The following is a 27,863-nucleotide window of genomic DNA, read 5'->3' on the forward strand; positions in this document are numbered from 1 at the left end:
ACGGGCATTCTAGAAGCTAAAGGACAGAGTGTTTCAAAATCACGACCTCAATCTGAAGACCAAGACAGCTGTTTACAAAGCAGTGGTCCTCCCAACGCTTCTTTACGGAAGCGAAAGCTGGACGCCCTAGAGGCGACATATTAAACAGCTTGAACAATCGCAACAACGTCATCTAAAAAAAAATAATGCACATCAGATAGTTCCACAAAGTTTCAAATGCGGAAGTCTTGCAGCGCGCGAGTTTTATAAGAACTGGGACTCAAGTAACGCGAGCCCGACTCAGATGGAGAGGCCACATTCTGAGGATGCAAGACACAACTCCCCAAAATAGCTCTGTATGGCGAATTCACAAAGGGAGCTCGGAAACCACGAGGCCAGTATAAGGGGTTTAAGGATTTACTGCATCAATCCCTAAAATCAGTTGATGCAAATTATAACTGGGAACAACTAGCGTTAGACAGATCACAGTGGAGGTCCACAGTTATAATGGAGACTCGAGAAGAATACAGCCAGATCTGGTTGGTGACTATCCATGCCTAGAGTGTAGAAGGATCTGTAGGTTAATTTACGTTAGGTTTAATTGTTCTTATGATGGTTAGGTCAAATTACGTTAGGTTTAATTATTCTTATGATGGTTAGGTTAAGTTAGGTTAGGTTCCATTGTTCTTATGATGGTTAGGTTAAATTGGGTTAGGTTTAATTGTTCTTATGATGGTTAGGTTAAGTTAGTTTAGGTTTCATTGTTCTTATGATGGTTAGGTTAAGTTAGGTACGGTTCCATTGTTCTTATGATGGTTAGGTTAAATTGGGTTAGGTTTAATTGTTCTTATGATGGTTAGGTTAAGTTAGTTTAGGTTTCATTGTTCTTATGATGGTTAGGTTAAGTTAGGTACGGTTCCATTGTTCTTATGATGGTACAAGGCGCGTACAATGAATTGAATTGCATCTAAATTCAATCTGATTTCTTCGTTTCAGTAAATTGAGTTCCTGACGCCACACAAACTGTCATGAGCCATCACAGAGGTTGCATCCAAACCCCCTGAGAATATGCACAATATCGAGCTCACTCGATCTTTTAATCAGTTCACATCAAAGCTTTTCCATCCGTATAAATGTAAACAGCATTACGAATTGCAATCGATCTGTAGGTCACGGTTGGGTCTCTTCAGTCACTGGAGGGCACATAGTCGCTCAGTAGCCCTAAGAAATTATAAGTTTGATCGCACCGCTAGCTTTGGTTTTGAGTCTCTTGGTAGATTCATTCTCGGTAACGGGATACAGCAATGAATTAATGAATGAATCTAATTTACTGATGGAAAAACTGATTGTACTTACTTGTAAGCAGTCCGTCTCTGTAAGGCCAGGCGCAAATAGAAACGCAGGTTGGTGAGGTGACGCAGGGTGACGCAGCTTTTTCCTGCGATGCACGTACTATCTGACAAGTCACTGTCACGCTTCATTTTTTTCATTGTTATGACCAAGACCACGCAAATAAAGCGTGACAGTGACTTGTCAGGTAGTTCGTGCATCGCAGGAAAAAGCTGCGTCACCTCACCAACCTGCGTTTCTATTTGCGCCTGGCCTAAATGTTGTATAAGTGATAAATATTACACTCTACTCAAGACCAACGTTATTTACTCATATTTGCTATATTGATCTCACCGAAGAACAGACTTAAGACGCGATTTTTCTACCCCTATATTCGATAAGATATTGATATTACAAATCTACGTCTAGTCGAGAATCTCGAATGCAGATAAGTACGGAGTACGGGGTTATTGGCTGGCAACTGCATCGCGCAATCAGCGCTTGTTTTTCGACGGCCAAAGCCTCGCGAATTTTCGCGACGTAGGAAGGAAGGTACCGGAGCGTGAATTATTCATCCGGGGCAAATTGAATCGTCGCGGTAAAAACGATGTTTCTCGTTCTGCCGGTGTGTCGGATTAACGAGATTTCTCGAATATCCGCGGTCGAAATGGCATCCCTGATTAGATCGGTTTTCGGTGAATGGCGTGATGAATGCGACCTCATCTCGATTATTTTTCGCCGGATTGAACCGGAATCAACCGGCATGAAGAAACGTTGAAGAAAGTTCGAGGGCGAGATCTCCCGAGCGAATTTGTCTATATTGTGCAGGAGATCCAAAAAGTGGAGTATGATGAGGGTTTCAGACATTGAGCACCAAGCACTCTCAAAGATTCATTCGGAATTTCGAGCACTAAGACTTAAATTCACGAAATGGTCATTCTTTCAAAGTTTTAAACTTTTTTTCAGTTGAGGAAAAAGATGATAGTCGGATGGAGCCAAATCTGGTGAATAAGGGGGGTGTTCTAGTGATTCAAACCCTAAATCACGATTTTTTTGCATGGCAACATGAGAGTTTAACTGCTTGATAGAACTTTATGCTCTCTGATTCAATTTTGACGAGTACTTTGACTGATATGCAGGTATTTCGAACAATTTCCAACAATCTTGGAAGCTTATCTTCCCTCTGAAATGGAGTTTTTCAATGCTTGCAAGTGTGGAGAGTGATACATTTCCGCTAGAGACTGGAGTTGCTCGGTTAAGCAATCGATTGTGGCAAAATTGTTGAAATTATATCATTGGCGCATATACACATGTCAAAATTTTATGATACACAAGCGAAAGAAATCCTAGAGAAGTTGAAAACATCCAAACAACTGTAGACCGGTTTCGGGATCATTGTCCCTCATTAGTACTGTGTAGTGTTAGATACCTCAACAGGGGGATGGGGGAGATTTGAGTAGACGAGGATATATTGATAAATTCTTAGTCTACTATAGAACCTAATAAAATTTCAATGTCAAAATATTTTATTACTCAATATAATTTCCCCTTAATTGGATATATTTATTACAGCGAACCTGCAACGTCTCTAGACCTTTCAAAAAGAATGTTTCTTCTTGCTCTGCAAACCAGACCTCTACAGCTTTTATTACCTCCTCGTTGGAAGAAAATTTACGACCTTTTAAACTTTTTTTCAGTTGAGGAAAGAGATGATAGTCGGATGGAGCCAAATCTGGTGAATTAGGGGGGTGTTCTAGTAACTCAAACCCTAAATCACGAATTTTTTGTATGGCAACATGAGATTTGGGTGCAGGGGCGTTGTCCTGCAAAAAACACCTATGGATAGCTTTCCGCATCTTTTCTCTTGAATTTTTTCTCGTAGAGTGGTCAGTAATGTCGAATAGTAATCTCCGGTTAGTGTTCTACCCTCATCCAGAAAATCAATCATGATGACTCCATGGCAATCCCAAAAAACTGAAGCAAGTACTTTTCCAGCAGATTTTTGGATACGAAACTTCTTAGGTCTTGGAAAACCAGAGTGTCGTCATTCCATCGGTTGCTGCTTTGTTTCTGAATCGCAGAAATGTACACAAGTCTCATCCATAGTAACAATTCGGTATAAGAATCGATCGAGCACAGATCGAACGCGATGCTTCTACCCATGCAAGCTTTTGGTCAACATTCAAACATTTGGGGATCCATTTTGTAGCAATTTTTCTCATTTCCAAATTGGGGTGAACTATATGATGAACGCGTTCGTATGAAATATTCAGTGCTTCAGATATCCGTTTTAGCCCAATTCGACGGTCTGATAAAATTGTCATGAACTGCATCGATATTTTGGGGGACTGACACAGAAACTGGCCTTCCCGATCGGCCATCATCTTCAATGAAAAATTTACCTCTATTGAAGTTTGCAGTTCAATTTTTCATGGTCGCATACGAAGGACATTGATCACCAAGGGTATTAAGCATATCTTCGTAAATTTGCTTACCTTAACCCTTTTAAATACAGTACTCGATGATGGCTCGATACTCCAATTTTTCGATTTTCACAATTTCGGTGGACATCTTCTTTCTTTTAATTTGTTGCGCAACTCTGGTTTACTTTTTTGACCTAAAGCTTCACACTGACACTTCTGATGAGTTATTGATCGTTGCTATGGTAACGCAATATTTTTTTATGCATGGAACTGGTCTAGGCTAAGCTAACCAGATATCAATGGATCCTCGTAGGTCACACTTTTGGAGTGAGTGATGTTCTTGATCGAAAACGCCCATTTTTGTCGAAGGGAAGTAATTGATGAATTATCCGGAATGAAATCACAAATTATCTGTATTCACAACGAGTAAATTCAGAGTTCGTTTATCACAATTACAGTTTCCTATTTCAACAGACCTTCCCAACAAAAATAGATCCCTATACGACTCTGCTAAACGGAGGAAATAACGAACTCCCACATTCGGAATATCCATCAAAACCGTTGTCAATACACAATACCGAACAATAAAATTGGAACCAATACATACCGTGCCGGCGTATGGATCCAATTTAACCGGCCATAAAATGGGAAAATGTTGCTGTTACTTCATTACTTGAACGACAAACGATCTCTCAGAAACCTTTGGCATGTTCCAATAATGCAACGATTTAAATTCGAAGAAACGGGCTCTTTTATTGTACTCGTGCATTCGACATAATTATTTTCGGCCATGAGAAAGGCTGAGGTAGCAAGAGTCGTAAATATTGTCCAAGAACATGAGAGCTCCCAGCTTCCATTTCGAATGTTTTTATGTCGATTCTTCGGGGACGATTCCTCTTGGTTTATTAGTTCCTATTAAATCGTGAATCTTTTGAATTGGACATGGAAAAATATCATAATAGTCTGCGATTTTGAATAATTTTTTTAACAAAATAAATTCGATTAAGATTGAAAAATTTTCGAGGCCCGTTGTGAAATATGATTTTTGATGTTTCCCCATTGAAAAATGGAAAAACCAATCCTGTCATCGTTTATTTTTTCTGAATAATGCCAGTTATCCAGTTAATCATGGCGTGTAGACGCAAATGTATAAATTTTTACTGTCCTACTGGGTATCTGAGCGAAGAACGCTGATGAAATTTCGGCGATGCAAAAACCTAAATCTATTACCTACAGCATTTACGATAGGGTGTTTGGATGCGCGTTATGAGAAATCCAATTGGACCGTAGTTAGTGCAAACTGTCGATTCGTCCAAACTTCCTATTACCAGAGGCGGATTCGATTCCAATTCGTAATGCTGTTTACATTTATACGGATGGAAAAGCTTTGATGAGTGAACTGATTAAAAGATCGAGCGAGCTCGATATTGGTGTATACTCTCAGGGGGTCTGCATGCAACCTACATATGTAATGGCTCATGAGAGTTTGGGTGGCGTTGGGAACTCAATTTACTGAAACGAAGAAATCAGATTGAATTCAGATGCAATTCGATTAATTGTTCGCCTAACCATCATAAGAACAATGAAAGCTTACCTAACTTAATCCTACTAGCATAAGAACAATAAAACCTAACCTAATTTAACCCAACCATCATAAGGACAATGAAACCTAACCTGACTTAACCTTACCATCATAAGAACGATGAAACCTAACCTAACTTAACCTAACCATCATGAGAACAATGAAAGCTTACCTAACTTAATCCTACTATCATAAGAAGAATGAAACCTAACCTGATTTAACCTAACCATCATAAGGACAATGAAACCTAACCTGACTTAACCTAACCATCATAAGAACAATGAAAGCTAACCTAACTTAACCTAACCATCATAAGAACAATGAAACCTAACCTAACCTAACTCAACCTAACCATCATAAGAACAGTCAAACCTAACCCAACTTAACCTAACCATCATAAGAATAATGAAACCAAACCTTACTCAACCTAACCATCATAAGAACAATGGAACCTAACCTAACTCAACCTAACCATCATAAGAACAATGAAACCTAACCTAACCTAACCTTACCATAAGAAAAATTGAATAGCTGGTACCAAATGAAAGAAATATCGCACACTTTTATTTATTATAACATATCGCCGGCAAGATGTTACGTATAAATCTACGTCCTGAATTCCGACCGAAATATATTTTGCTCCATTGCGTCCAATTTTCCAAAGGAAATTACTATTTCTGCGGTATACCGAATAGATTCGAGTACGTCTCATACCTACTACGTCGAATTGATAGATCGAGGACGTCTCCAACATTTGCCTGATAAGGAATTATATACAGGACAGGGTGAGCCAGGGGAGACCCTAATTCCATCGACATTAATGGTCAAATTTATTACGGAGGTATATATATGGTCAAATAACTGATTATCACGGGTATAATTCATTAATATTTCGTGACCCTTGGTCATGTACGAATAGGCCAGCGAAGTTTAGCTTGCTGCATTCTATATTCAACTCAAACTGATATTTCAAACTCCTGAGATACTAATTTCTAAGAAGACGATCTTTGGCATCATTGTCAATCAATTTAAACAAAGAATTCTTTAATTGTACTGTAGCAATTGACGTCGGAATTTTTGACTCATCATCGGTGTCGCTTATCAGCAATTTATTTAGTTGAATGTAAGGTAAACTTGAAACAAATACAGACTGGTGTTAACACCAATAGCCTGGTCTAGTATAGGCTAGTAGTTTAGTCGAGTATAGCGAGTGTAGGGAGTAATTTAGTAGTAAAAACACCAGCTACTGTCCTACTCGACTCAATTCTTGGTGTTCACATTGTTACTCGACTAAACTACTAAACTATTCTGAACAAGGCTTTAGTGATGCAAGTTGAAGATGACAAATTATAAAGATATAAGCAATGGTTCACTACAACGATTGTTTCGCCATATAAAAGCGTCTTCAGATACTGGAGTTCGATAGAAGTTTGAAACTGACGACACAGCAGTTAAAACAACTCTGATGGGGGGTACAATAGATATTAACGTCGCAGGGCAATACAGCCCCCTTTAAATCTAGATTTAAGGGCGTATTTGATCAATGTAATGGAAGGGATTCAAAAGACACCTCACCTGTTCAACAAAAGGTACGCCATGCCGTTTCTAGTCAAGCATGGATGATCTAAGTTTCGAATCATTCCAGTCCTTTCATTCTTCCCCCATTTTGGCTCATCCATCTACGATTTCTATGGATTCGAATCCTCGAAGGACCATATTTGACTACGTCTAATTCCCATCAAACTATTCGTCAAGATCCCATCCCCCAACCTATACCAATTATGCCCTCAATGAAAATTGCCGAGGCATAAATGATTATTGAATATTTGCTCGGAAAGTTAGGCCTAGGACGTGCCATTAGTAGACGCAGATGTTCTAGAAATTTGACATCTTGACATGTTCCCTACCTATTACCCGGCATAAATCCACCCCCCTTAGCGGGAAGTTCAAAGATATCAGCATATAAGGGGTATACATCGTTATTATCGCCCTCTTGTTAATGGGACAACCTTGAATGTTGGGGTTTAATGAGGTTGGATTAGAGATGGAAGCAGATGCCGACAGTAAAGTTTGGCGAACTATTGCATTATTATGTTCCCTTATTATCTCACTTGTGACAACTCCCCCCAGCTTGCATAATAAGCAGATTGTTTCAATGTTCTTGCCTACTCTAAACGAATAACCTAACTTGGTGGATATTCTGGTTGATTATTTCCAATGCTTTGTGGATTTTTCGAACGAGATCATTGGATTGGAGCAGCTCATCAACTATTAGGCTGTGGGCACTGGTACTATCACAGCCACTGTCGCAGACCAAACAGGCCACAGGATTAGTTCTGATGGATATCGAGAGAAGGCCTAATCTACAAGACGCAGGATATTCGACCAAGCTGTGCAAGATTATAAGGAACTATCTGAGGAATAGAAACTTTTATGTGAAGATAGATGAAGCAACCTCACAAACCAGACAATTGGAAACGGGAGTGCCTCAAGGATCGGTACTTGGACCTATGCTTTACGTAATATAAGTTCATGATATCCCGAAGAATGCTAGAAATATGCTCACCTTGTACGCAGATGACACAGCAATAGCGTTCAGACATCGACACCCAGATATCATACACCAGAGACTGCAGGAAGCCATATATGAATTACTCAAATGGTGCATCAAATGGAAAATCCAAATCAATGGAAGAAAGACTCAAGAAATATTACTGCAAAAGAGAACATTGAGGATGGAAGAAAACCTCGAAGTTGATGGAGAAGAGGTTGAATGGAAAAATGAAACAACATACCTAGGAGTGAAGCTTGACAGAGGACTAACATGGAAAAACCACATCAAATGTGCAGTTGATAAAACAAAAGCCGCAATGAGTAGACTTTATCCACTTATATTCAGAAGAAGTCATATGAATAAAAACATCAAGTTGACGATGATTAAAACTATCGCGCGACCACAACTCACAGATGGATCGGCGGCATGGGGTTCGCAGCCAAGACCCACATCAAGAGAATACAGGCCACTGAGAATAAACTCCTCAGAATGGCGATGGATGTACTCTGGTTTGTTAGGAACAAACAAATCTACAAGGTCTTGAAATGGGAATCAGTTACAGAATTTATGAAGAGAAAGGCGTAAAGGATATTCGACAAAGCCAAACAACATCCAACTGAGGAACTACGAAGATTAGTCGACTACGATCCAATAGAAGAAGCTAGAAGGTCAAGAACCTACCACCGAAGACCGAGAGATCAGTTAACGATTTAAAAACTAACCAAAGAAGAGCTTAACCATAAAAGATATAGGCAGCATTCAACTATCAACACGACTATGATCGTGTTAGAGTCCAGAAACCATAAGAGTCAACTGGTAATAGGTTAAACGCCTGGAACCTATGTAGAAGCAGTTTAGGGTTTGTAGTGGGTCTCGAGCTCAGGAGAGTGAGAATCCCCACACTTGTTCCCCCTCAGGAGAGGGTGTGTTCGTCTGTCTCAAAGATTTTCCCCCTGCTACACCAAAAAAAAAAAAAGTCACAGCCACAGTGTGTGCAATACCTTAAACTAACACCCTAAAATTGCAAATGATCGTCTAACCGTGAGAAGAGAATATTCGATAATAAAAATAAAATTATATCACTCCAATAAAACCGACTCTATGAAGGAGGATGTATAATTCATTAGCAAATTAGAAAACGTGCTTCTGATCTAGAATTCAACCCGTCTCAACATCCAATTAAATTGCAGGTACCTACCTACATTCCTTGTGATATGTAGATTGTGCATACATTACTGGCGGGAGTGTCAACCCAGCCAAATATCTGACGTTGTTCTCTGAATAATGAACACCCACTGTCAATTCCGCAATATTATATTCCTCAGTAATTTGAATCTGTAATAATCATAAACTCCGATGTTGTCGTTTATAAGATCCGTTTAATATGAAGCATATTTCAGCAATAGGTGTTATGGAGGTGTCTATCTTGACACTGATGACTATTGTGATGTTACAGATTTGCTCTGCAATATAACGCTGACTGATATCATCTTCCTTCAGTGACTATATAAACCGTCATATCGGATATGATTAAATTATTGAAACCCTGATGAATATTTCAATACCCTTAATGTCCGTACATGTTGAATCTGGATTTGAGAACGCACAATATGCATTTCCAATTTGCCCAAAACGGATTTCTGTGTACCTATCATCTAGTTATTCTAGTTTGACGTGAGTATTATTCCAACAGGCAACTGTGAGGAGTTTTTCTACATGAATATCATTAGAATTTCTTTTGATTGTCAATTGAAAATTTAGTCTAGAAACAGTTCTCGAATTTGTGAGTATAGTTCAACCAAGAGAAGAAACAAGCTGACCAACATTATCAGTTGAATAGAGATTCAGGTCAGTTCAATTCGATAATTTAATTTTTCCCCTTTTGAGGAATAGTGAATAAATACTTCAACTTGACAAATAGCTGGAAAAATTCCTATTGAAGGATAATTTGGGAGCGTGTTGGTATTCTCCTGAAAAAGGTTGCAGGAATGAAAAAAACGTGTTTATTGAAAACCTTTTTTCAGCTGGATACAAATTCAGCGAACAGAACTGCAATTACTGCCGTATTCAAAGAATTACATTCAATTCATCCGGAAGCTGTCCACCAATAATGAAACGGTAGCGTTTCATTGGACAAAGCAACCAACGGAATTTCCATATGAGGATATACATACATATCATAATTTAAAATAATTCATGGAATATATTTCATTTATCATTTCCCTCTGAAAATGTTTCAGCATGAGCATTTCCCCTCATCTATGCTGATGAATACAGTATGCACATAAGCCAATACTGAAATGATATCGTTGAAAAATGGTTCATATTGACTGAGGAAATATATGCGTGGAATTCATGAGTTATTAGCGGTGGCTGTCATAGCAGACACTTTTTCATAGGCAGAGATACGAATTCTGGTTTCACTGTATCATACAGGGTGTTTCATAAAGTGGTTCGGAAGGTTTATGAAAGAGCTAGTATATTTTTCAAATGTATATCACGTGTAGTGATATTTTTCACTACAAGTAGAATGCAATTTTGGGAGGATGGAAATAATAGAAAACAATCTTTCCAACAAGCATAGAATTCATGTAGCTGATTCTTGATCCATAATCGACCTTTTGTTTTTAGATATTGGGGGAGAAATTTCAGAAAAGATCAATCACTTGGTGGTATATCGTTCGAAAGATTAAAGTTTGAATAAGCTGAAGGAGTATGCTGAGTCTATAGTGTACTTTCACATAAAACAAACTTATGGATTCTATCGATTGTTCTGAAAGAGTTGTAAAAGCATAGCAATATTTCAAGCTTTGAAACATCAACTACGAACAGGTCTTTCTAGACACGTTCCACGGAAAGCGGGACCTTTTATATTTTCCGATATTTCATGCACTATTCATGTGATATGCCATCAATGCATAATAATAAATCAATCTTGAATATTCGACACCATAGTATGAAATTCGATTGCTGAGCATTGTTGAATATTTACATGCAATAAAGAGCCCTCACTTGAATTGGTACGAATATATTCAAGACATATTTGCTTTCGCGATCCGTGATATTATATATTCCAGTTATAACCAGCATTGGTAACTTGTGAATTCGTTGGTTGGAAATGTACTCTCAGAAAAGCGATTTTTCATAAGAATGATTAGTCAAAATTATAAGACAACTTCAGATTTTTTCTTCGATCAATTCATTAGCCATTACGATCCTTTTGAAACAAAGAAAAAACAAAATTGACCCCATACATAGACAGCTAGAAGTGGGCCTTTATACCGAAGTGACTTGGCTTAATTTTGATGCCCATGGAACTTCAGGAACTCAACAGGCTTTTACGACAAAATTCGCCGGGAAAAAGGTTCAGTGAAAAATCAGAATTGGAAAAGTTTCTATTGAGTTCGAAAGCTCTCACACAAATTCATTAATTAATGGCACTTCGACTTCAATCGCAGTAGTTTATTCCGAACTTTCTCTATAAAGAAGGAGAACCGTGACAAGGGGAACATTTTTCGGCACAAATTTCTTCACAGGGGACCTCTGATAATGAACTATGTTTTTGGGACTATTCACTTAGAAACGAGTGTAACTTTATTGAAAAGAGTAATAAATTTTTAATGGCCAAAATCCGTTTTTCCTACCATAATGAGGTGAACGACAAAAACTGCGGAATTTATGATGATTAAACAACCATCAATTTCCCAGAGAAACTGTCTAGTTTCATACAGTCACATATTCATTCTAATACAACTTTGCTGCTATCAATCTTCTTCCACAGATGTTTAAGCCACCCTATTTCCCAATTCTCACATCAAAGATTCAGGACTAGGTTGAATTAATAATAGTCGGAAATGTCCCGGGCGTCAAACTTAGTGCAAACAAGCAACCTGTAAGGTGGATGTTGAGGTCAGATATAACCCCAAAGGCAGTTAGCTTTTATGCATCGTGAACGAGAAAGTGATATGGCTTTCAGGCAGAGTTTTACCGAAGTATGTATTGTGTGTAGTGAGCTTTTTGCCTAACGCTCAATAATTCAAACACTTTATTAAAAACTTACGCCTGGTTGTATCTGTCAAAACTGTTTGAAATTGCCAGATTGGAGCTGCATTCAAACTCAAACTCAACTTGAACTTGAACCAGACAACTTGGCCTCAGTGTTTAGTTATTAAACGTGCCAAAACATTTTGAAACTATAATTTTATGTTAGTCAATAATAAACAATAATAAAACAAATAATAAACAAGACATAAGCACTTTAACTCTTGAAAAAATAATGTAAACAAGTGTGACACTATAAGTATAAAACCAATATTTTGATGACATCAACGAATTTTGTGTTCGATCATCAAACATAACTTTAATTAACTTCCGGAGCAAGGATAAATCAGCAGGATCCATATTTACCGTTGAGGCTTCACTTGGCTGACGCAATTTTCTTGAAATGGTTAATAAAGTTACCGATTCTGTGTTTCGAACAAAGTTTTAATGGATAAGGCAGATTCGTTAGTCCGTTGCTTCTGGATTTTAATTTGTTTTAACCAAATGCCCTTTCCGGTTATTTGAACTGAGTAACGAGATCCGCCGCTGAAAAACCCAACCTAAATTACTATTCTGGTTGATGTTGGGTTTTTTTTTCGTACCGAGTGAATTATAATTATTCCTGTTCCTGCAAATACATGACTAGTTTGATTCGTTTGCCTTTGTTACTTGTACTAATTTATCGGCGAAATCCGATTTCAAAAAAACTCGTTAGAAGTATGTGGTTGGTCAAAAAAATTAGTATCAATTATAAATAAACGAATAAAACGAAGAGAACTGAGTAAAAATTTTTAAACAATGCAACTGTAGTAAACTTTTCTGTACAAATTGAAGTGTTTTATTTTTTCTAATGAAATACCAGATATCCAATTACAGTTTAAACAGTATAAGTCAGAATAACAACACCACAGTGTGTGTAATTTGTTACACAGGGTTTCCCATGGTGTAAGATTTAGTTACGCCTTTCCTTACAATACATTGTCGCTTCAGGAAGCATATGATGGGTATAGTTCATCAGAACTGAAGAGTAAAAACCTTTTAAAACTACAATTATAAGCAACTAATTTGGATTCGTACCTGTTTTTGGAACAAAACTCTCTATCAGCTTTCAATCAGAGAGGCATCGAGAAAATAAATGAAGTATTGTCCATTGTGATAGAAATCAATACTTAAGTCATTTCCACGATAAACATTGGCTCAATAGTTCATTGTACGTTAAAGCACAAATGGAATTCATCGAATTCAATCCTACGCATTTACCGGGGCTACCCCATCACAGAGAATTGCCTATTTAAATATAGAAATATATTGAAACAGTTCCTGATTCAATTTTGTCACAGTTGGCGGACTTGAATTGATTTTCATTGCGCAGCGTTATCTCTATCGGGATTCGGGAATTACTTTATCGTTTGCATGAAACAAATCCTCCATTAATCGGATAATAACAACTTAATTTCATCGTTTCACTATGGATTTCCAGCGATAAACATATATATTGCGGGCGCATTGTTGCCGATGAACGCTGCAAGTGTGATGTGTCTGCTGGTTATTTAATTTTCAATTTAGGAGGACCAAATAGACACAACGGACCGATAGTTTATAGATATAGCGGGATTGATCCAAAAACATCATTTGTGCGGATCAGTATTTCCTGAAAATTGAAAATTTCTACACGGAAGTAAAAATATTAAGAATCCAGTATGGAGTTAGTTAAGCTCAACGAACGAAATTTTCGGTTATATTTCTACATCCTTCTTGAATTTGATGCGAACGATTTGGCAATTTCGCTGGCATTTTTTTTCGAAGGGCACACCTCAGTACATATACATTTAGCTCAGTTTGAAGATGCAATAATTACCACCTTCAAATCGTGGTACTTCTCGAGGCCCATTGGTCCGCTGCTATGCAATCCGGTGTATAACCAGAGAATGTGAAATAATACTCTTCACTGGAAATAGGGTAGAAATTCACTCTGGAGGCCTAGAATATTAAAAGTTTCAGAGACGATATGACGTAACAATGATCACAGTCAAACGAAAAACAGTCAGCAGACTGTTACAATATATTGAATATCGAGATTGTAGGATTCATCGTGTATTATGAGGTCATCGTGTATATTGTAGATGAACTCGTAAACATAGGTCGAGTTTAATTTACAACGAAGGGCAGGAGGTTAATATAAAGCCTAGAAAGATTGAGACAGCCAAGTAGATGCTATACAGGTTGAGCCGGAGTAACACAAGTAATCTTTAAATTCATATTACTACCTTCAGTAAGGTTATTTTTCCTAAATCAATTGAGAGATTTTTACGTTCACCACATACAAATGTAAACAGATCCAGGATCACATAATAAACTGCCGTCTTGAGCTTCCAACAAATACAGGCTTGTACAGTTCGGCAAACCGATCACAGACAACTGTGGAGTATCGATTTGACCTTGGGGTTTTTGAAGACAAATCGGCTCTTAAATGTCTACTGAAAAGATGTTATCAAAGCTGACAACTCGAATGAGCAAACAAACGAGATCACCTCTGATCGAATAGAAACAAATAATGATCACTCGAACATTTAATTCAAAGATGATGATTGAAAACCCACCCCAATTTACTTGTTTATTCACGCAACCCTTCCTCGTACGTACTCGGGCTTATCTGGTAGCAAAAAAGTGAGACTAATAGCCTTATTACCCACGTTCCCGATGCGAAAAAGTCGAAGCAAAAAGCTGACGTTCCTTTCAACGTTTCGTTTTACCGGTCCCCTGTTTTTCCCGTTGTTTCTTTGATGTTCACTCGCTGTGACTTGGGCGCGCCGCTCGTATCTTCGGATGAGGGCATAAGTCTGGCAGCTTTTTATTTCAACGGAGATAAAGTCCGATTTTCGGAGGGGATGCGCGCCACGTAAGAAACGGGAAATTCACATGAAGGGTGTGTTACGCCTGAACGAGCCGATGCAAATAAGCCAAATGTGCCGTGTTTGGCATTGGCATAAGCCGGGGAGAAGGGTGCGAGGGGTTGTTGCAACGGATGATCTGGAATCACAAGTAGGAGCCTGGATGTGTCGAAGCAAAGGGAATTCTCTACGAGATGGATCGGATGTTTTGGATTGGTGATTTCTATGCGATTCGCGACAGGTTTTTTGTACTTACGTTTGAACTTCAGATCCTAGGCGACAACGTGAGAATATCATAGGAGAGTTGTGAAGTATTCCTCCAAAATTGACATTTAATAGTTTCATTATAATGTGACAAAAACACTCCTCAAAAATTGGAGTTGTATATAAGAGAAAACTTACCTACTTTTTGCTCGTGAATCAAATTTGCAGTGTTGTTGTACATTTCATATGGAGCAGCTTTTGTTTTCGTAGTACACAAAGAGAAAATATGGTCCTCATGACAGTTTATGGCAAAATTTTCAAAAAATTACAACTGACTCATTTCTTATTGGTGTATAATATTTTTGTGGCCCAGAATGTGCAATTTCAACTCATCTGGTGTTGTAAAGTATTCATTTGGGATGAATTGGCTGGATCAAGATGGCTGTAGTGATGGATATCTTGTCCTATCTGTCGAACAAGATGACATTTCGCTCTAAAACAATTCTGCTCTTTTTCTCTTGGTCTTTTTCCTGTTAATTTACAGGGTGCTGAAAAAGGGAACTAACAAATAGAAAATTCTGTACATTTTACAGTTTTTCTTTGATGAAGCCGAAAACGAAATACAACAATACTGTGAACACCACCATGGTCGAAGCATGATCAAGTAGCTAGAACTTTGGCCAAAACAGGACTTACGACCAGGGAGATTCTACTGTCCATTTGATAGGATTGGAAAAGAATAATTTTTTATCAGTTGCTTCCATTATGACCAAAAACTGAATACAAATCTCTATCTGTGAACGATTTGATGATATGAAGCTTACGATGGCCAGCAATGAGCAGAATTGACCAGCAACAAAGGTGATGCTTTCTATCAGGAATACGCCAGCAACTCCAAGAGCTTGGATGCATCCACTATATAGTCCTGACACCAAGTGATTACCATGTTTTTCTTACATTTCAAAACTTCCTCAGTTGTGGGAAATTAGCATCAAGAAAAGATTGTGAAAATCGTCAATAGGAACAAAGACTTTCATGTGAGAGACATCATGATGTTACCTTCAAAATGACAGCAAATTATAAAACAAAACGGTCTATCTCTGTACAGAATCGAGCGATCCAAAACATGTCAAAAAAAGTCTTGAATTAAAAAAAAATGGATGTTTTCCTAACCTACTATCAAATTGTTGTTATTCGCATGATTCTTCGATATTTCATCATTTTGAAAGACAGGCACTGTTTGCAGAAAGTAAATCGTACGATGAATGAAAAATAGTATTCAGAAGAGAGTTCAACTTTTTCTGGAAATTCTAGATTTTTTTACTTTTCTCGAAAATTTTTTTCATTTATTCATGTTTTTATTTGAACCACGATACTTGTTTCGCTATCACAGTAGCATCCATAGGTCGTTAAAGGTAAACTTCATCGAATATCGCAACATCAATTAAATATCCCTCTAATTATTGATTTCTTCTTGGACCAATATCCACAAAGACTGTGTTGTCAAACCAATCAAAAATCCTTGTACCCTTAAAAAGCTCACGCAAAAAACAAGGGTAAAATACAGCAGATGAGTCCAAAAGCCGAATAAAAAATATATACAAAAAGTTGATTGGTAACATCAAATATACAGATGAAATTCCCATTTCAAAGAGATCCTTTCGATCATAACTCACGTAATGTTGGTGTGACAACATTTTATTCGAATCTGCCTTTTTACGCTCATTATCGTAAATTACCTCGTGTTGGAAACACACCGATTAATGATTCCCCATTGAAACAACCATAAATCATGTGATAACAAATTGGAGCTTACCCATCAAAGTCAATATTGGGCTGGAAGCGCCATTTGAAAACATCTATTTGAACTTTCGCAATAAACTTCGTATAAATTATTTTGGATGTGAAATTTGTGCCCCTCTTCATCGAACGGATCTGATCCCCAAATATTGACATAAGGAGACGAATACATTTGGAACTTTGCGGAGATTAACAGAGTTGATGTCACATCAATATTGATTTATCTTCACCTCTATTGCAGAGTCGAGAGCCAATGATAAATTCTTGATAATTGAGAGAAACATAGCGGAATAATCGAGCAAATACTATATATGTACTATACTATATTAACCTGATTCTCCGTAGGTACCGAAGTACCCCTCAGAAGCTCGTCAAGCTTGTACGAGTTCGGAGAATCAGTTGTGTTCTTTGTAGGCTTTGTAACTGTGTCCTTACGCCACCTTAGGCACAGCACTGTTAATTTTAACCCAACAGTGAATGGTGGCCCGTACTCGTATCGACTAGAAAATTTCTTCCCTAGCCTGGGATCGAACTCAGTACCTTGCGGTTGCAATAAACTGATCCTACGCTCTAACCACCAAGCTACAGACGCTAATGTTTTGATGCATCGTATTCAAGTTTATATTTTGCAGTATTCCATATTTTTCCACCTTCTCGAAGAAGAGTGGCATCTGAATCTCGAAGAATTAAAGTTGTTAAATCTAAAGAATACGTTTTCATATCAATTTGAACCAAAAATTACTCATATTCCACTAATTTTTTGCTTATTGAAGTCAGTACCTATTTTGATCGAATATTAGATATTAAATTATCATTTCCACTCCTGAAGTTTCCGATGCTGATGCTGTTTTCGTGTCTGAAAGCAAGAACATGAATTTTGAAAACTTTGCTCGAGATTCCCAAATTCCTAATGGACCTTCAACTGTATCCTTTCTACATATATATTTCAATTTGTCGTCCGGACCTTTCCATTAGATGCAATTTCCAGGTAGTTGGGTTCACCGATAACTTTTCGAGTGTCCTGTTCCTGTCAAACAGAATGCTGCCCGGATGAAATTAACGGTTGCAAAATCTCACTGCATATTCTATGACCATTTTTCTCGGAGTTGTAACATGCACCTCTTTTTTTTCCATCATTGTTAACCTTGAGTGAGTGCACAAACTCAATTTTTCTACGAAGGCCTTATTTTTCCTTCATTGCTTCAAATTCTTAAGACAGGGGCGAAGAAAGCACTCAGAACAAAAAATTCCGACAAAAAATGTGAAACAAGTGGAAAGAAGAAGTCATTTCTTCGACTAATTTCATTGCGTTTGTACCGAGGGTCTTAAATTGAGCTCATTATAGGGATATTTTTCATTTTCATAGATCAGGTTGAATGTCTAAAAGCACCCAATTAAAAATGGTATTTTTCAAGGGAGAAACTCTAATCACTTTTCTGTTTGAAAGGCAGCAACCAGAGTCGAGTCGGTCGAGCTAATGTCCTTAAAATTTCGAATTTATTTAGCCGATACTTAATAAAAATCACTATCATCAGGTCGCTGAAGCTCAACCTACACTTTTGGATTTTTTTCCCATTTCATCAAATTGAGGCATATTAATGAAGAAAGATTTTAACATTATTCACATTATTTCACACAATTGAGTCCATAACCGACGTGGAAAATGGAAACATAACGGGTCAAACTGAACGCAATTCGAAACTGAAATCTTATCTTTCTCTTATCTAAATGTGGCCATCTTCAATCGTGAAAACTCATTCTTCACCCAGTCAGATATAACGTAACCGACGGAATTTCAACCAATCCGATAAAATTCAGACTGCGCGAAATTAGCAATCTCAAGAAGCAATTACGCGAACACTTTAAATAACCTTATAGTCGTTAAATGTGTGCTCAGTGTACTGATGGAGAATTAGGAACATCTTTCCTGAAACAGCTACAGAAATTGAACTGTGTGGGCTGTAGCCCCATCCTGCTTGACCCAGATGTCACATAAAGGCGCCGAATAAAGACTACAGACCCCGAGGAACACTAAGAGCCCTTCCGCACCTACCTGCACCCACCACAGCCTGAGCATTAACCCGTCAGTCTGCTCTGATGCACTCTGTAGAATTCAACTCCTCAGATTGCCTCTGACGCAACATTTTCCACTCGGTATATGGAAAAAACTGCCGAACCTTTCCCTAAAATCACGTACAGATTATCATGCAGAAAGTAACGTGCATAATTCTGTATCCTCATTTCGGATCTTCGCGAATTCTAAGAGCATCAGCAGGATAGATAATTACCGAGGCCGATTACGAAGATCCTGAAGGACCGGGACCGGAAAAAACAGGGACCTTAATCGAAAAACTCCGAACGCATACTCAATTAACACCCGGATCAGTTCTCGAACGCTCGGAAAGTGGGTGACGATAGCGGGATTACAAGATCTCCAAGAATGCAATCAGCATAACGACGTTTCGCTGAAGAACGCGGAGCTATCTGATCTCTTTCGCTCTTCGAGTCCAGTAAACAAGGGGGTCTTGATCTAATCTCATAAGGTGGTCTTTTTCGAATCTTTGGAAACAAGGGTGCCTACTGTTGCCACTTCAGGTGGGTTAACCGTGTGTAGAAACCTAAATAAATGCACGAGTACATACAAAATCATTTTGTTATTTCCTCTTGTATGCCTTGTATGTATGTATATTATTTTATTCACATAACTTTTTTACTTCAATGTTTGAGCAGTGTATTCTGAGCTCCCAAGTACATTCACCAGTTTATTGACACTCGGCTTGTTATTGGAAATATGTAGGTAATCGAAATGGAGAAAAAAACCTGAAGGGTTAAATCTCTCCAAACCATTTTCAAATCCTTTCTCACATAGTTGGAGAGCCGTAAATCGGGATTTACTCGAGCGTCGTGGAGATCAAGTGGATTATGGAGAATAGATGGTAGAAAGAAAAAAAAGGATTCTATGATGTATGCACTTTCAGCGGTGGGGAAAGCGTCTGCAGGTTTTTCAAAGACGTAAAAGAAATCGTCAGGTGTACATACTCGAGCGTGTCAGATTGAGATACTGTTTATGCCCTACGTGTCTCTGATAATAAATTCATGTTAATCTGACAGTTTGCGTGGTGGGGCTGGCAGTACGGAAGTGTTGAATATGGTGAAAAAAAAATTTTTCGAGCGTGTCAGATTTTTAGAGGATATATCAATTGGACCCAAAGGAAGCTACTTTTCAAGAAACTGACAATTCGGAACTGACGCAAGGTCACAGCAGTCCATTGAAAATCCAAATGTCGTTACTTGTACATACTCGAGCGTGTGAATGGTTTATCTCGGTGTTGCAGACGTGTTGACCCATTAATCTGACACTAATCAGGGGGGTTTTTTTAATCTGACAGTCTAAAGATGATAACAAGGCATTATTTCTAAATATCTCCCTTCCTGTAGCTCTAATCGTTTCTGTGTTCATTATAAAAGTTGTAGATATTGAAATTCTATACAACTTTTGTCTGAAGCAATTTTTCATACGCTCAACCGTTTTCAAGCTAGAGAGTGATAAGAGCGAGGAGCTTAGTCACACATGCGAAAAGCCAAGGTCAAGGTAGAAACCCAGTCTAATGTACATTCATCGCCATATATCTCAAAAACGTTCAAACGTAGAAAAAATTGCTTCGGACAAAATTTGTAGAAAATGTTGTGCTCTACAACTTTTATGATGAATGCGAAAACAATTTGAAGCCCAGAAAAGGAGATAATTCAAAAAAACTGATTTTTGTGACCTTTGTGGCCACTTTTTATTGTTTCGGCTTGCTGAAACTGTCAGATTATATTTTTTCCGTAAATCTTGAATCATTAGCTTCAAATTAAGAAAAAAATACACCACGCTCGAGAATGTACACGTGACGTTGTTTTGGGAACTTTGGCGCCCACCCACACATTTTCGTCAAGTTTAAATTGTCAGATTAAGAGAATATATACTTCTCAACATGTAATTAACTATATATATCTCAATCTGACACGCTCGAGTATGTATAATGATGGTTTTTTCTTTTACTATTCTGACAGGTTATCCTAGACAATTCTCCCCATACAAAGGTCTAATTTTTGGTAGAAGTCCAAGGTATCTCCCCAACTAACAACGCGAAACTGTAAAAATTATCATTAAGTACATACATATTGAGGTTAATTTCAAACCTTTATTTCCTCCTGAATTTTCTCATTAAGCTTCATTCATTCTCTGAAGTATTTTCTACTTCAAACCCACGGTTTCCCATAGGAACATAGCTTTCTCTAATGACGCAAATATTATGCAATAATAGAGATTCCACAACTCTGAATTGCGGACCAACTCTTCATATTTTGAGCGTTGTGAGAAGTTTTATCATTAAAAGTTCTTCCATCTATACAGTTGGGAATCTACACCTTCCTACGGAATATGTTTTCGCATTCGGATGAATTGAACATTTGTATGGATCAGCTCGAAAAATTTTCTCATATATTGGAATGAAATTTGGTATTTGGTTTTAGAAGATGTGAAAAGTTTCTTCAGTATATTTTAGGTTATTGATAGAGTTCATAGAACTTGATTCACACTCATATACAAAAACTTTTTAATGCCTTTTGTATCTTCATAGTACAGATTCAGGATCTGGATCAATTTTTCCCAACAGAACAGTACAGTTCCTGAGAAATTGAATATTCAAATATCTTCGATACGCCCTCTCGAATTGGCATCAAATTCGCATTGGTAATTTCATCCCGATGCGATGGGATGCATCGAGAGACATAACTCTATTTCTGTACTAGATATCAAGTACGACGGCGCCAGCATAAATCTATTATTTGTGTATGCGAGTATGTTCGCCTTGTCTCAGTTAAATGGTCTTGGCAGTCTTGGTACTTTATAGAAACCCTATTCAAATGCCGCTCGGGCGGTATGGTTTCGAATAAAATATTATTGGATGTTTACTGCCAAGAAAACAAGTCATTTATGCAGTGGCTATCAAATGCTCCACTGAACCTTTCTTGAGTGGAAAATTTGTCGGCAAATCTTCTTCACGTCTCCGTCTGAATTCTAGCAATGAATTCGATGTGATTTATAGCTATATTGATTAATACATTATAGAATCTGCTCTTAAAAAAAATTTCATTTCAGAATAGACAAAAACTATGATTCTCTAATCCTCTCTTCATTTAGCCGATGCAATTATCTTTATTGCAGTTGAAAAGCACAAGTTGCTCCCTGAATACCATCAATGCATCCATTTATCACTGACGGGCAAAAAAGTTCATTGAAAATTATTCGTTGAGTATTCTACAAACGCCTCCAACGGATGATGTGTATGTGACTGCATCAATTTTCAGGTTGGCTGATTTATTTCATCTACTGCTGCCGCTTAGGATTAGCTTGCAAGTACCTACTTCAATAATGAAGTCCGTTTTGAATTTCATCGTTATCACTATATATATGAATACACTGATGTGTAGAGAGAATAACCGAGTACTGAGCTTAAAGGATCATGGAACGTGGAAGGTTTATTAAAATTCTATATCGATTTTATGAGTTTTTACGTATACAGAGTGTGTACTACTGATTTCGTGAATGGGGAATTCTCCTCAATTTGGGTTATCACTGCATATGCAAGTTTAAACTGAATAATTATAAATTTCATTCATGATTTTTTCAAATTCACTGCGAAAACTATTCAAAATCATCCTTCAAATATGGGGTTTTAAAATTTAAATAGCTTTGTGCGGAGTTTACGATTTGGCAACAGCGCATACAAGACAATGAAAAGAACAATGTCCGATCAGCTTGTTTATAAAATAACAGCTGTTGATCTACAGGCGCGTACTTACTGACGAGCTTCAACTGCAACCGGCCATAAAAATCCCATAAAATTTTACGACCTTCCTCGTTCGTCGCAGTCTTCATAGACAGCCATCTTTGTCTATCTCATCAAAATAATGCATTTGTTGTCCTTTATTATCAAGGCATATTTCAGTTGATGTTATCAGCTTGTGCAATTCTCACAAAACGCTTTAAACTTTAAAGACCTCTTCTTATCTTTCATTTTTAAGTGCTCAAAATAATTTATTTTGGGAAACGGTTGAAATGGTTATTTCAAAATATGACGTTTCAAAGAAATTTCATAAAAAATACATCATTTTCGTCAGAAAGAGTATTCCCTATTGTAACAGATTTCTAAGCTCAAGATATTCAACCCAAATCACCTAGATGAAATGTGTTTCTCATCAAAGTTACATTGTGTTTTATTTCAAAACTTTCAGATAATTTTTGTACATCAAGACCTTAAGAACAATTTATGTCACATTCTGCAGGAGATATAAGTACTAGACTCTACTAAATTATGTCAGAAGATCATTGCAATTTTGTTGATTATAGATCGATGTTCGTTTTTTCTGTTGTATGTTTTATTTGTCCTTGATTTTTATGAATGATTATCACGATTTATATCTGCTTTCGAAAGCTTTTATAGATTCGCATATAAGGTATAGGGTCTTTTTCTGGCGAACACCCTGTACTTACGTCGTTTACCTCAAAATTCATAAAAATATAAATATTCGAATTCAATCGGTTTACCCATTTCATCCCTATCATGAAAAAGAGTTAATAAAAACCCAACAATTACCGAATATGTAAGGTATCTGTTTTTGGCACACAAAATTAGGGTTGCCTTTTGAAAATTCAACTACTCAAGCTATCAGTTACACAAAAAAACTTGAGCTATTCAGAATGAAGACTGCATCTTCCCCAAAATACCTCCTAAATATCGAGGAAATGAATTTTGTGTATTACTTTTTACTCACTCTGTATTAAATTAATGTCCCATTAAAATGTACCTAGTTGAAGACACAGATTGAACCTAGTATCTGCTGTTCAGTTATGTAGTTTCGGTGATACCTATTCCATTCCTAGATGTACCTGTAATTGGATTCGTCGGAATGAACCGTCTCTGATGTTTCAAGGCGCTAGCTGATTCGAATTAGGCAATACAGAACTCAATATACCTACTCCCTACTCTATAACCCTTGAGACATTCTGTTTTTTGCTCCTGCGAGTAACGGCACTGCAAATTATGTAAATTCAGGGTCCAACAAACCCAAATTCGTTTTTGTCGAATCCTACCCGGTCATTTTATAATGGGAAATATTGATCGAACGTGATCTGTATGAAATATATTGATAACGGCTCTGCTCCATAATTGAAGTAGGGATATCTCTGCATGTTTCTGATAATAAGCTCGGTATCGGTACAGTTTATCTCGCATTATATTCTTGTTTGGAGTTTGAGTACCAACAGGGTTTTGGACGCATATGATGCTAGCTGTTGCAAAATTCTCACGCAGAACTGGAGTAAACTTTTGTGTCACTGATTGTGACAGTTTTTGTGAATGATTAAGACAAATTTTTCCCTTTTTGTCAACAAAAAAGAATCATTGTTAAGAACACCCTGTACACTAAGAACCACATAACTACACTGCGCAAAAAAATTAACGCACATTCTGAAAATCTCAATTTCAATGAAAGTTAACTCTACATTGACTTTATAACTTATTTTTTATCTTCTCTCGGGAAGGTTTCGAACGAAACAAGACACATTAAATGGAAGAAATATTCATACTCGAAATGAGTGATCTTAAAATGTTCTGATCTAATCCTTCCCAGATTTCTCCGAGTTGGATTCCTAAGTCATTAAGAGTAGCTGGATGATTTTCTGAACTTCTCAGCCTTCTATTGAGGTTGTCCCAAACCTGCTCAATCGGATTGAGATCTGGACTTCTTGCTGGCCCTTCCATTCGAGAAACTTCAACCTCTTCGAGGTACTCTTTAACGATGCGCGCACGATGGGGTTTGGCATTATCGTCCATAAAAATGAAATTTTCACCAATGTTTGGGGCAAATGGCACTACATACTCTTCAAGAATGTTCCTTATCAGCATTCATAGCTCCATTATCAACGACCACTAGGTCTGTGCGAGCAGTCAAAGATATTCCACCCCATACCATAATCGATCCTCCCCCGAAACCAGTAGTATTCAGGAAATTGCACTGAGCATATCTTTCATGTGGACGTCTGTATACAAGAGAACGTCGATCGCAATGGTAAAGGCAGAATCTAGACTCATCTGTGAAGAGAACTCTTTCCCAATCGGCCTCTTCTCAATGGATATGCTCTCTCGCAAAATCCAAACGCGCCCTTCGATGGACTGAGGTAAGAGCTGGGCCTCTTGCCGCGACACGAGGCCTTAAATCATATTCTCTGAGGCGATTTCTTATTGTCTGAGTGCTAATTTGCAACTCATGAGTTTGCTCAAGCTGAATTCGAAGGAGGCGAGCGGTTGCAAACCGTTGTCTCAACGAAGAAACTCTCAAGTAACGTTCTTGAATGGCAGTTGTTACCCGTGGTCTACCCTGTCCTGGTCTTCGGACATTCATACTTGTCTCCCTGAATCGCTGCAACATTCTGGACACACTTGTATGGGAAACTCCAAACCTTTCTGCAATTCGTGTGTATGTCCACCCTTCTTCTCGCAAAACTACCGCTTGGGCACATTCCTCTTGGGTCAAATTGCGTGTTTCGCGTTGCATAGCGATCGAGTGTAAAATCAAACGAAAGAAAAACTATTGATCACTAGAATTGATCGAGAACAACTGATTTTAGAATGGAGCCAATACATTCAAAATCTGATAATATCATCTTTTTTTATTCCTGCTGGGAGAAAACATCTGTATTGAAGAAAACCGTTGAAAGTGGATAACATATGCTTGCATTATTCTGATAAAAATAATTATCATTGAGAACACCTTCAGTTGTAGAATAAATTTGAGATTTCCATAATGTGCGTTAATTTTTTTGCGCATTGTATATAGTTTCAATAAACCCTACTTTTTTCAGTGGATGAGATTATAACCTTCAGCAAACACCACATAAAGTACGGCAGTTATAAATAATTTTGTCTACCCCTTCGAATTTTCACTCACATTTCATAACATCCCCTCGGAGATTAATTTGCCATCGTTTTTCCTTCTTCCCTTTCCAATCAAGTTATTAATTTAACGGAGGTTCACCTTGATCCGAAATGGCTCAACCGATGATCTTTACGCAGTTTAATCTACTGCTATTATGTTATCTGTGAGACTTCTTTCCTCATATTATCATCATTGAAAAAACGTTTCAAACATACCAGTTAAATTCCAGTTCGAATCGAGATTTTAGTATCTTGAAAAGCGATCATGGAGAAGACCATTTTGCAATTTTGGTTTTGGAGAATCTAGTATTTCATGTATTCGCTCAAAATCGTCATGAATTTCGAAATACCCTGTAACCTTCATTTCAATTCAAAGCAGTCTACTTCACTCCTTTCCATCATTATATGAATTTTCGTAATGTCCCATCAATTCCTATTCTCCAAATGGTTTTTCAATGTGTCAACCACTGGCTGACCGCGAAGTAGAGTGAAATTTATTGGTATACATGAGTTATTACCGGTGAGGCTCTGAGCGTTAACGAGCTGTTTTGACTTGCTCGGTTAGATAATGATTTGTAGCTTCAGTAATATAGTTCGACTGCAAGGATATGGGCAGAGAGTAGAGGAAGATCTTTATAGAGAGATTATTGTTGCTCAAAACATTTCAAAATTATTGTGAGGTTGAAATGAAACGACGAGGGTCAATTTTAAACAAGGGTATCTCCCAGAAAAATCATCGAAGATTAATCTGAGTAACATATTCTGAAGGAGCAACTCTTCCACTAACAAATCTCGAAATTTCATGGACTTCAGTGCAAGCGTTCGGTCTGGACGCATTTTTAACTGAGACCATTCTTTTGGGAATTTTCCAAAGGTTAAGTTTGTACCCTCGTATCTCCTGAAAAAACTCTCGTAGAGCTCATTGTGATATATATTCTGAAAGAGCAATTCTTCTAGAGCTCCGTGAAACCATTCGGTCTTGAAAAATTTATAACTGACCTAATTTTTTTCGGAATTTTTCGAAGGTCAACTTTGGACACGCATATCTTCCAGAAAAATCATCGTAGCTCCAAATTTTTTGCACATTCTAGAAGAGCAGCTCTTCTAGTGATAAATTCCGAAATTTCATCGACCTAGCTGCAATCTTTCGGTCTTGACGTGATATATATTCTGAAAGAGCAACTCTTCTAGAGATAAATATCGAAAGGTCAACTCACGACACACTTATCGCACAGAAAAATTACCGTAAAGGTGACCTCAAGTTTCATACACACATCAATCTACAACAATCAATGCATCGATTGATTCGAAACTCAAATCATCTAGAAAATTTCTCTGTATATTCCCCGGTCTACATGAATAGATTGATAGTCTATCAGATTTACTACTCTCGTGATTAATGACCATAAGCTCATCCGACCTGAGCACTATATTCTCATCAAGAACACAAACGAACAATGATATCACTTGAGGCTGAACGATGTCCATTGAAACATGAATCAAACAGCGCACCTACCTGAATCCAGAACGGCAGATAGAATCCTGTGCAGCATAACAATGCGGCCGCAAGGGACAAAGTAGCCCAGAGAATACCGACGCCAGTGAGAGAGGTTGCCATTGGAATTCGGTCAGATCCTTCACGCACTCCTCCTAACCAAGAATGTCCGAGTGCCAAGTCACGTAAGCATCTGAAACAAGATATAGACTTTGAAAGGGTTACTCTGTGATAGTCCAGAGGGAAGGAACATGTATGGACTTGTACAGTAACAATATACTTCAAATTATAAAATTGTCCAGTCTTCAACATTTTTTCGCTGATGAATTCCTCATACCCGTGAAAGAAAGCATCATTTTTCATTCCTAAGAATTGTGTCATTATTAGTATTGATTTACTGTTCAATATCGACTCGTAATATTTTATTTTTCCCCAGGAAATCATCTAAGCTGCGACTCAGAAGATATAGAGCACTAAACTTTGTGTGGCCACCAAACGAGGATATATTAAAAAATTCTTAGCCTACTATAGAACCAAACAAAATTTCAATGTCAATATATTTTATTACTCAACATATTCTC

At 37.6% G+C, this 27,863-nt stretch overlaps 1 protein-coding gene across 1 annotated transcript in view; it reads right to left on the reverse strand.

Annotated features, from left to right (window-relative positions):
• Nucleotides 1-27,471, reverse strand: part of LOC123318811 (LHFPL tetraspan subfamily member 6 protein-like) — a 72,927-nt gene extending 45,456 nt beyond the window's left edge. The window contains exon 1 of the mRNA XM_044905554.1: nt 27,304-27,471. Within this exon, the coding sequence (XP_044761489.1) occupies nt 27,304-27,405 (102 nt within the window). The 5' untranslated portion in view covers nt 27,406-27,471. The remainder of the gene's footprint in view (nt 1-27,303) is intronic.
• Between the last annotated feature and the right edge of the window lie 392 nt (nt 27,472-27,863).

This window comes from Coccinella septempunctata, chromosome 8, assembly GCF_907165205.1.
Source record: "Coccinella septempunctata chromosome 8, icCocSept1.1, whole genome shotgun sequence".
Lineage (NCBI taxonomy): Eukaryota > Metazoa > Arthropoda > Insecta > Coleoptera > Coccinellidae > Coccinella > Coccinella septempunctata.